We start from the raw sequence: 11,952 nt of genomic DNA on the forward strand, positions 1-11,952 counted from the left end.
CGCTCTCAGTTAATAACTGTGGAAGTATTCATAAGAACACTTAACTAAGAAGCAGGCTCTGTCCCAGTGAGGACGTAACGTCAGGAAGAAGAATAAGAAGTATAATTTGTATTGAAATTAAAGACCACCTTGATCACCGAAGTTTATTGCAAAATTAATCAAATTCATTATTATACAACGTAAAGGATGTATGTCAACATAGATATGTGAAACTACGTGTTGACTAAACTAAACTAAGATGATTTTTACGGGATGACCATTTTTTTACGGTTGCTCCAGATCCTCTTAAGAGCTTTATAGTGGCCACCTATATCCAAGAACAATCCCAATCATCCGTTATGTTTAGTAATTGATTTCTGATATGTTTTGAAAAAAAGCGCAGTGATCTAGGATGATTTTTACGAAATGATCATTTTTACGGATGTTCCGGATCTTCCAGAGGCCATTATTGTGACCACCTAAGTTCAAATAATCTATTGCGTTTTATAATAAGGAGTTCTGATGAGTTTGCAAAAAAAAAACTGTCTAGGATTATTTTTATGAATTGACCTTTCTTACGGATATTCCGGATTATCCGTTGAAAAACCACGTTGTTTACCATCGAAGCCAAGTATTCCACACCATGTAAAAGACTATTCCTGCACTAAACGGCATCTGTTTGATAAGATTTGGGTCACTAGTCAACGAGTTCATTAAAAACCAGAGCTACTTGATCAGATTTGAGTGAAAAACAAGAGAAAACAGACATACCCACATTTTACAAAAACGGGGAGGGTTTTAGTGGGGTGGCACCAACGCTGAAAGCTAGTATAACTATTTCCATCTACTAAAAATCAAAAATTTCGAAAATCGGTTGTAGCATTGCTGAGAACGAGCATTTTGAAATTTGTAGTTTCATCCTGAAAATTTACCGGTAAAATTAACGTAACGCGACACCAAAACTTTGCACCTAGTGTAACTTTTTGAAAAATAGTCCGATTTTAGATCTTTTTTTGTGGAAACACGTATCTTGACGAGTAGGAAGAGAATCCAAAATATAAGAGTTCTATAGGAAGTATTTATTTTACAATGTCAAAAATAAGGCAATTTTCGTAACGCGACACCATAATAATGTGACTATTTGAAAAAAAACGTTTTCAAAGAACCAATAATTCGTTTGAAAAAATTGAACCTGCACATACCAATGTCATTTAATACCCTTCTAGTTAACGGATAAGACAATCATATTACACTTGATAAACTATGATGCAGGGCTTTTATAAAAAAGTTGTTTAATGTCTCAATTTCTCACCAATAAATTATATAAACTTCATATAACTTTTCAGGTATGTTTTTCACTGTATTTTCAATCAAATTTATGTTTTTTATACAATTAAACATATTGTCTTTCATGTTCTGCATAGCTTTGAAAATATTTCAGAGTTTGATTTTTTGATATCTTGGCGTAGATGTGCGTGGAATGTGTCATCAGCTTAGAGCAGTGGTCACCAAACTGCAGCCCGCAGGAGCTGAGCTCTTCTCAACTACACATCATGTGTAATTCAACAAATTCTGAAAATAAAACTTCTCCTTTGTTCATTTATTTTGCTTTTCCGACATTAATACACAGGAAGATGATTCGCAATATGAGGCATCTCAATGTGACATGAATAATTTGAAAATGAAGCATAAAAAAGCACAAAATCGAAACTTACTCACAAATGTAATGGTCCAGAAAAGCCCGATCTTGTGTATTTTCTTTTTTGTTAAGAGATTCCGTTCTCTTATTAAAATCTTGTCCAATTAGTTTGCTTTTTTACATGTCCAACAATCACATTCAATTTATCAGGAATTAATGAGGTATCAACTATATTCATCAGCTCAGAAATAGTTCGAACTCTTTCTAACATTTCAAGGTACATCAAATCTTGCAAATTTTCCAAAAAGGAAGCAGGCTACAAGCTTCGTAATTTCTTTTATGGCCTTAAAATATGTCATTGTGATGAAGGAAACCTCAAACATTTCTCAAAAGTGTATCAGTTTTTAAGTTATGACTTGGTTGATAAATTTAAAACATCTCTCAACTTCTAAGAATCATTTAAATTCATTAATCATCCTCATTCTTTGAAAAATCATCATCATTCTTTAAAAAAAAAAGTCGTTAAAATATATCCTCACATAACTTGAGGCCCGTATCATGATTTGAATGCATTGGAGTGGCCCGCCTAGTCAGTTAGGTTGATGAACACTGGCTTTGAGTCTTAACGCGATGTGGGGAGTTCATAACTTCATTCTAAATTACCGGGTCGATTTTATCATGTTTTTATGGCTTTTATATAGTAACAAACATGACGTCCCATCCTATCATAAAAATCAACAAAATAATTAGCTGATCAGTTATTGGGCCGCACTTATGAATCATACACATCAGCGTTGTAGCAATTTGACTTGTAATGCGACGAAACGGCATTCGGCCAAACGACCCGTTCGGCCGGATGACATTCGGTCAAATGGCGTTCGGCCAAACGACATTCGGCCAAAAGGCTAGACACCATTGGGCTGACAGCAAAAAGCTATAGTACATAACATTAGGGGATTCCGTTGCATTCGAAATTTTGTCACTTGAAAATACACATTTTTACATGTATTTTAGGTTTAGGGGAAGACGGGGTAAGACCGCCCGCCTAAGCAATTTAATTCATATGTCATATGTCCTACCTATTTCAAGCGGTTTTCTTCATTCTACATTATGACACCTTTTACTTGTTTCTAGTTACGCGATTTCTGTATTGTATTGAAGGGAGACTTCTCAGACTATGATCTGATTTCTATAATTAATAGAATTAATATAATATAATTAATATAATTTATATAATTATATAATTCACTCGATTTTTTTTATCTCACAAAACCTGGTTGATTCACAAAAAAAATGATCAAAATTGAAGTTTTGAACGCTACTATTCTCATAAATAGGTATCAATTCAATATGCTACGTTCATTAGTTAAGGACCACTCCCTCCCCTCGTCCCACACCGTCACAAACTCGTAAATATGACTCTCCCCTCTAAAACCCTACGTCATTTATGGATGACAACTTAAAACAGTTTTTCCGTAAGTCACACGGAAAATCAGAAAAAAAACGAAATATTCATATTTTTAAGAGTACTGTAGTGATTCTTATATTATACGCGGAAGCTGACATTTCTGTCAAAGTGTAAGTCAATCGAGCAGCGAGAGCTGTCAAAGTGTGAGCCAAATTAACAGGCGTTATGTTTGTTTTGAATTTTTCTTGAAGAGTAATGTAATCCACTTGAAATTATTTCAGTGAAAGTTGTTTTTCATAGAGTAAAATATATGAAATATTTTCCTTTTGTAGAATTTTTCTCAATGCGATATTTAGTTGTTAATGTTTTATGCTGTTTATTAGTTTAGAAATGTAGCTCAAAGATCTATAATGAAACAAAATACACTCTTAAGCAATGAGGAAGTCATGTCCGTGTTACAATATTATTCTCGACGCCGAGCAAACTTAGCACTGCTGGACTGTTGCACAAATCATTCCATTTTATTTCCGCTTATCTCTCATATAAAGGATCACTAGAGTACTGTAAAACCTTCATTTTTTTATTGTCAATAATATCAAGTAGGTACTTCATAAGATTAAACTAAAATGGTACCATTGCATTTAAATGGAAGTTGTCATCAATTACACTTTGAACAAACTACAATTCAATTTTTGAATAATAAATTTCTTGTATATAAATTAATTGTACCTTTTTTTATTTTCCTATTGAATAAATAAAAATATAATATTTTGAACACTCAGTGGATACCTACACTAACAGGCCACGGTTTATCTTCCGAATCCCTGGCCCATGCCTTGGGAACCTGCATTGGCCGCCGATCCTCCCATGCCCATACCTCCGAAAGGTCCTCCCATGCCCATTCCTTGTGCTCCGGCGTTCGCGTTCGATGCACTCATGCCACCTCCCATACCGGGGAATCCACCCATTCCGAAACCTTGAGAAACAGCACCAGCATTGGCAGATGAAGCTCCCATGCCGCCACCCATTCCGGGAAATCCGCCGCCCATTCCGACACCTTGAGCACCAGCGTTCGCGTTCGAGGAACTCATTCCGCCGCCCATACCGGGGAATCCTCCTCCCATTCCCATTCCCTGCGATGCGGCATTGGCTCCTGCTCCGGACGATCCGAATCCAAACTGTGGGGCACAGCTTACGGCAGCAATAGCAGTAGCGATGACAGCGAACACAACGAACGATTTCATTTTTCTATTGATTTGATTTCTTAGACTTTTACTCAATTAATGTTCAATGAACAGTGCTACGATTGATTTTGATTTCAACCATCTCAAAAGCAAGTGTTTTATACCATAACTCTCGATTGCACGGAGGCAGTTTGGAATTTCCATCCCGTATTAATGGTGTTATCAGTGAAACTGTTTTACAAATATTGGAAGTCCATTCGGGCTGTTTCCCAATCCTGTGGGAATTAGAGGTAGTTTTAAACTTATCATTCTTCTCGGGTCATAACAAATTTCCTATCGACCACTATAAACGTTATTTTGTTTAAGGTACCGTGGGGCAAGTGGGTAATCGAATTCGCATAGTTGAGATTCTTAAAATTCTAGAGACTTAAAATTGAAACAAATGAGGTCGTGTATATTTTTTATCTTGACTCCCACCAAATATAAGCAGCATGCTGAAATTCATTTTTATGAAAAATTGAAGAAAAAAATATAGAAAAAGTTTTTGAAAAATGTCTCCTTACTTTTCACTTGCCCCAAAAGTGGGGCAAGTGAAAAGTTTACCGTTTTGAACAATAATTTCAAAAAACAAACAGTTATATTCACGATTTCTATTAGCTTTAACATTTGTTAAGGCTTCCCAATGAACAATAACACAAGTAACATGTAAACAAAGAAAATGTTATTTTTTTCACTTGAATTTTCTTCTGTTCAGTTATGTTAGTTGAAATGATTCGACAACATTATAACTGCAACATTTCCAATGTTAGTTCTCACATTATAGGACAGCAATTGCATTTCTGCTCTGTAGAATTTCCACCGCTCATTATTTGTTTTTGAGAAAGTCGAATAGGACGTCGGATAACTCTTCGGGAGAAATCAAACGGAATCCTTCAATAACGTATTTAGAATCTTTTTTATGTGGATAGACTTATACCCCATTTTTATGTTTTGAACTAGCTTACATAGACATTCCACGAGATTTCCGTGTGTTCTCTAATATTGCAACTTTTCAGTCAACGTCTTCCTTTTAATTGGCTGCCCGAAGTAGACATATTAATATTGTAATGTTTGGCAATATCTTGTAGAGAAGTTCCATGATTTCTAATAGCTTTTAACGCTTGAGTATAGTGTTTCTTGAATTATCAGCACGTTATGTTTTTCTATGATAATTGCGAACCATGTTTACTTATGGCTACTTAAGTACGAAAACTCAAATTTAATCTTTAATGATAAACTTTTCACTTGCCCCACCTGATAAGAAAATTGACGGTGTTTAAATTTAGTTATTTTTAGGTCTACGTCGAGTTAATTCTAAAACTTTTTTTATTGCGGTTTGAAACTGTCACAGAGGACAACTAAGAAATGGTACAGGAAATTGTTTTCCGTAACTTTTTTCCACTGAAAATATTAAAATAAAATTGTACGCCGCCAACTTGTTACGGAGTAACAGTTGACAGGTTAACAATTTTTCGCTCTATTATGCAAAAATGGCTGAAAAATCTCAGAAATCTCTTACCTATCGTAATGTTCTGAATGGCTTCAAAGGTTTACGCATGAGTTTAAAACGTTAATTCACATATTCAGTAAAATATATCAATTGTTTTCACTTACCCCATTTACCATTCGAGTTTAACTATCCGGTGCATTCGGACGTGCATACAAATCGGTGCGATAAAGCAATTAAATTTAACTTCGCCGACACCAACCATCGGGAGGGATCAAATTACGCAGTGCAAGCAGGTGACCGCGAGGTGACATAGCGAACAAATCAGTGCATAAATAATAAATCAAGAACCAAGCACCCCTCAGGGGGGGATCAAATTCCACAATGCCGCCTCCCAGCGGCGGAACTGGGGCCTTTCCCGTCTTGGGAGAAAACCCGAACAAATCAAACGGGACTTATCTTGTAATTCAGTGCAAATCCGAAGACGAAAACCTTGCCAAAGCTTCTCCAATTCTGGTGGAAAAAACCGTCAAAGCTACATGCGGTGAAGTGCAATCTATGAAAAAAACTAGCGATGGCAAAATCTTGGTGTTGACCAAATCGGAAAAACAAGCAAAAGTGATGATGAAGCTGGAAAAAATGGGAAATTACGAAGTGTCGGTTGTTGAGCACAGGTCGCTCAACACCTGTCGCGTAGTGATCTCAGATAGAGAACTGATGTACGAAGAAGACTCGGAAATCGAAAAAGTACTGAAACCACAAGGCGTGATAAAAGTGGAACGAATTATGAGGAAAAGGGATGCGGAACTCCAAAAAACCTCATCCTTCATTGTACACGTGAAAGCCAGTGTCCCCCCATCAAACTTTAAAATTGGATATCTATCTGTGGTAGCAAGGCCGTATTATCCAAGGCCACTAAGATGCTTCAACTGTCTACAGTTCGGACATCTAGGAAGAGAGTGCAAAAGAGAAAAAACATGTAGAAAGTGCAGCCAAGTGTATCACAGTGAATCCTGCGAAGAAGAAGAAAAATGCATAAACTGCAAGGGCAAACACAATGCTCTCAGCAACGAGTGCGAAAAATACCAAGAACAAGTTAAAATCACGAAGCTGAAAGTAGATAAGAGAATAAGCTACTGGGAAGCCAAAAAGTTAATTGAAGCAGAACAGAAGAAAAGCTATGCGGAACAAGTTAAACAAGCGACAGCAGAAGTTTACGAGAAAGCTGCATTGCAAAGAGAAAACGAGTTCAAAGAAATGATCAAAGCATACGAAAACAAAATCAAGTCACTGGAAATGGAAGTTCAAAAAATTAACGAAAATTACCAAAAGGCACTAAACAGGATGACGGAAGAAAGAACAGCTCGGAAACGCGCAGAGAAAGAATACGACGACCTTTCGAAGTGGATTCAATCCACCGAAAGGAAGGAAACACAAGCTCAAAACATTGGATCCGGAACGAAACATGGAAGGCAAAGCTCAGACTATCAAACGTCACCATTAAGAAAAAAATCCTGCAAAAAAGTGGACACACAGTCATTAGTGATTGAATCTGACGATTCAATCATTGAAGAAGACTAGCTCAACAAACAAAGGAACTGAATATGGACCCCTCTATTATACATCAAACTACAGCAGAATTAATCCAATGGAACTGTAATGGCCTCAGAAGCCAAACCGCCGAACTACAAGTTTTGATCACCAAGTATAACCCATTTTTGATAACCTTGCAAGAAACAAGAACAAACAGCTCGACCAACTACTCAATTCCTGGTTACGATACTCTATTCTGCCATCGACCATCAGGTCAAGGTGGAGCTGCCATCGCTATCAAACACGGAATAAAGTTCTCAAAAGTTGACCTAAACACAAATATCGAAGCAATTGCCATTGAAACCAATATTCCAAGGAAAATGTCTGTATGCAGTATATACTTATCACCTAACCAACCCATAAACAAGACAGAAATTGACAACATCATTGAGCTACTACCAAAACCATGTATTATCTCAGGAGACTTCAACGCACACCATAGCCTCTGGGGATCATCCAAAGACGACAGCCGTGGCAAAACCATTGAAAACATAGTTAAGGAAAACGAATTAATTACTCTTAACGACGGCAGCCCCACTTTCATTCACACGGGAGCACAAAACAGCTCAACGTGCATTGACCTAACATTTTGCTCAGCTGAATTAGCAGACAAACTGAATTGGATAACTCTAGATGATCAACATGGCAGTGACCATTTCCCAATTACGATTGGCCTTTCCACGGCTGCAAAACATTCACGAACACCCAGATGGAAAATCCACGAAGCAAATTGGAACCTCTTTGAAGATAAGCTCGAAGAACTCATTCACCAAAGTCAACACTACACAATCGAAGAGCTAACAGTTGCAATCCAAACTGCAGCCTCCCTATCAATCCCAAAGACATCCACGGAGGTACATCCAAGAACTGTCCCATGGTGGAACCAGAAAGTGGCGGACGCCATAAAAGTGAGAAGGAAAAAACTAAGGAAAAAGCAAAATACCCACCCAGGTGACCCTATGTTTCCAATAATTCTGGATGAATTCCAAAAAGCCAGAAACAACGCCAGGAAAATTATTGAAGAAGAAAAACAAAAGTCTTGGGAACAATACGCATCTTCAATCAACAAAGACACTCCCACAAACGAAATATGGAAGAAAATACGGGCAATATCCAAAAAAGGATCATCTTCACAAAGGACATGGGCTATTGACACGGGTGAAAGAATTCTTTATGACCCAGCAGACATAGCCAACCATCTAGCAGAACATTTTTACAAAGAATCATCCAACGATGCTTACTCTCCAGAATTCCAACAAAAAAAGCAAAAAGACGAAAAAACTACAATCAAATTTAAAAGGCAAGGAAATCCCGAAATGGATATGGACTTCTCTATGAATGAAATGATCTTCCAAATAGACAAGCTTACTGGATCTTCACCTGGTCCAGACGGTATTCACAACTCAATGCTGAAACAACTACCATTTTACGTTAAAAGAAAACTACTTGAAGCATACAACACAATATGGAAAAACGGGAACTTTCCGGAACTATGGAGAACATCCATCTTGGTACCTATTCCGAAACCAGGAAAATGTCCCAACACCCCAAACAACCTCAGGCCCATTTGTTTATCAAGCTGTGTTTTAAAGCTATTCGAACGAATGGTAAATAGGCGACTTATGCGCTATTTGGAAAAGAACAACACACTAGGAAGAGTACAATTCGGATTCAGGAGAGGCCATCAGACTAACGACGTAATCTCTCACATAGATAATTATGCAAGAAAAGCAATCAACGACAAGAAACACGCAGAAATCATATTCCTCGACCTGCAGAAGGCATACGACCGAACATGGCGCAGACTTATTCTAAAAAGACTCGCAAAAGCCAATGTTACAGGAAACATGGCAAAATTTTGTAGTTCATTTCTAGAACGCAGAGAGTTCCATGTCCGTTATAACGGGCAGCTCTCAAACCCAAAAATCCAAGAAAATGGGGTCCCACAAGGATCAGTCTTGGCAGTGACGTTCTTCCTATTAGCAGTGGAAAGCATCAAAACCTTCATTCCACAGGACACTTTTATCAGAATGTATGCAGACGACATCACCATTGCAGTCGAAACAAAATCCGCTAAATGGACCCGATCAAGAGTACAGAAAATTCTCAACGGCATTCAGAAATGGTGTACCGAAACCGGTTTCAGCGTATCAGCCACAAAATCAGCAATAATGCACGTTGGAAAACGAAGAAAACTACAAAAACAAGCAACACCTATGCTTAATTCAGAAGCAATCAACTTAGTGAAACAACACAAATTATTGGGAGTGTGGATCGATCACCGACTAAACTATAACTACCACATAAAAATAACCAGAGATGAAGTAAAGCGACGATTGGACATCATGAAATGCCTTAGCAAAACCAAATTTGGAGCGGACAGAAAATCTTTACTGCATATACTGAACATGATCATCCTCCCAAAACTCACATATGGTGCACCAGCACTAACCTGTTCGGAGCAACAAGTAATCACCAAACTAAACCCAATATATCACCAGGGAATCCGATATGCCACTGGTGCATTTCATTCTAGCCCAATAGACAGTATTTTATCGGAAAGCGGACTTCTTCCCCTGGAACTTATCTTCACAAAAATGACTATCAACTACTCATTGAAACAATTTGCGCGCGGAATCCACAATCCTGATCTCCACCTAATAAATAAAGTAAGCAGTATTCTGGATGATCTACAGATACCACCAATGACCGTCACAGAAGAAGACTCTACAGCACTACTGGATTGGAAAGAAACCACCTACAGAATCAACTTAGAAATACCAGAACGACTCCCACCGGCAGCAAAACAAAATCACTTCAAGGAGCTTTGCAATACCGAGTATCATAACCATACTCACACATACACCGATGGCTCAAAAATGGATGATGGAGTTGGATGCGGGATATATTCACACGACCTCAACCTCAACACATCGATTTGCCTACCAAAACATCTAACCATATTCAGCGCAGAAGCATTCGCTATACTGAGAGCGATAGACAGCTGTCCCAGTGGGCTTAATGTCATATTTAGCGATTCTAAAAGTGTTCTGGAAGCCGTCGCTAACAAAAATTCAAGCCATCCATGGATAACACGCATCAGAAACATTCTACAGGACAAAAAAGGTAGCATCGAACTATGTTGGGTCCCAGCACATGTAAACATCCATGGAAACGAGAAAGCAGACGAGCTTGCAAAAAATGGTGCCATGCTTCAAACTCCGTTAGATATTAAAACGCCCTTCGCAGACTTCAAACACCTCATAAACACACAAATTAAACAAGTGTGGCAAAACAAATGGTATGCAAGCAGAAACAAGCTCAGGCAAATCAAAAATACTATAGAAGAATGGAACACGTCATACAATGAAGACAGACACTTCAGTCGAATATTAACTAGGCTAAGAATTGGGCATACATATCTGACCCATGGGCACTATGCAAAAAAAGAAGATCCAGCAATTTGTAGAACATGCAGTGAACCAATCACCGTAAGCCACATACTAATCGAATGTCGTCTCTACGAAACAGAGCGCAGAAATTACAAACTCGGCAATTCCCTGCATGAACTGTTGGGGAACGACACGAGCACCCTCGAAAAAACAAAACAATTTCTGAAAGACTGCAAACTCGACAAGCTGATATAAACCTACAAAAAACACCAAAAACACACACCAATGCTGATCCAACATTAAGCTGAAAAAGCCATCCACCATCAAGCTAACATGTCAGCATAATTCTCCTACTTATACCGTCGACGAATGACAAACAAGCATCAGTAATATTATCGACCACCAGTGGAAAACCAAACCTCATCAACATCATGGGCAACGACAACTCCAAGAAACCCACCCAAAACGGTGACCAGGACGTCACCATTATCGAGAATCAGGAAGTCCACACCGGACTTCTAGAAGACCACGATTGGAAGATTAACCTGATCCTGATAATCTCAACAATACAACTGCTCATCGGCATCCTCACTATTCTAAGAAAACAGTGGAAGAAAACCGCAATGAAAGCTGCAAAATCTGTAGCAGCCCTCGATGTCTAGGCAGAAATCTCCAACCACGGAAACAAATGGAACATAGAACCTTTTAAAACGTGTTAGAATTAAGAAGTGAACAACATAATAAGACCAAATTGTATTTAACATGAAATCAACGACCGGAATGACCAAATGGTTAAACGGTCTCTAATAAATATACATACATACATACCCCATTTACCCACTTACCCCGCGGTACCTTATCAAATTCCATAAGTTACGTACCTCACAAGCTGAGGCATGTGCATTAGACTGATACAAATTTTGAAGTTTCGACTCCCCTTTGCTTCAACGTTGTCGAATATGGTAAATACCATTTCCCAAAGTTTGAAATGATTTGGATAATATTTGGACGTGCACACGCCACTTTAAGATCATATGGAGTTTACTAAGGAAAACGCCGTTTTTTTTTGCGTTCAACTGACTAATTGATCGTCATAATATTCTATACAAAAATTGAAGTGCAATCTTCACAGCTACAACTTTACTGAAGACCACATTTAACATACATACATCTAAAAATAATGGTGGGCTTCGTAGCCGTGCGGTAGACGGCGTTAGTCGTTTTGGCGTATTGTGCTAAGGAGTGTGGGTCCGTTGTCTAATATTAGTTAT

At 38.1% G+C, this 11,952-nt stretch overlaps 1 protein-coding gene across 1 annotated transcript; it reads right to left on the reverse strand.

Moving 5' to 3' along the window:
- Positions 1-3,835: 3,835 nt before the first annotated feature.
- On the reverse strand, positions 3,836-4,270 carry LOC110679821 (glycine-rich protein 5-like). The gene has a single exon (XM_021855558.1). It carries the CDS (start codon positions 4,268-4,270, stop codon positions 3,836-3,838), a length of 435 nt encoding a protein of 144 aa, XP_021711250.1.
- Positions 4,271-11,952: the final 7,682 nt, after the last annotated feature.

This window comes from Aedes aegypti, chromosome 3, assembly GCF_002204515.2.
Source record: "Aedes aegypti strain LVP_AGWG chromosome 3, AaegL5.0 Primary Assembly, whole genome shotgun sequence".
Lineage (NCBI taxonomy): Eukaryota > Metazoa > Arthropoda > Insecta > Diptera > Culicidae > Aedes > Aedes aegypti.

What these genes read in the sequence shown, in the direction of transcription:
- LOC110679821 (XM_021855558.1), bottom strand. Translation starts at nt 4,270, where the DNA reads ATGAAATCGTTCGTTGTGTTCGCTGTCATCGCTACTGCTATTGCTGCC.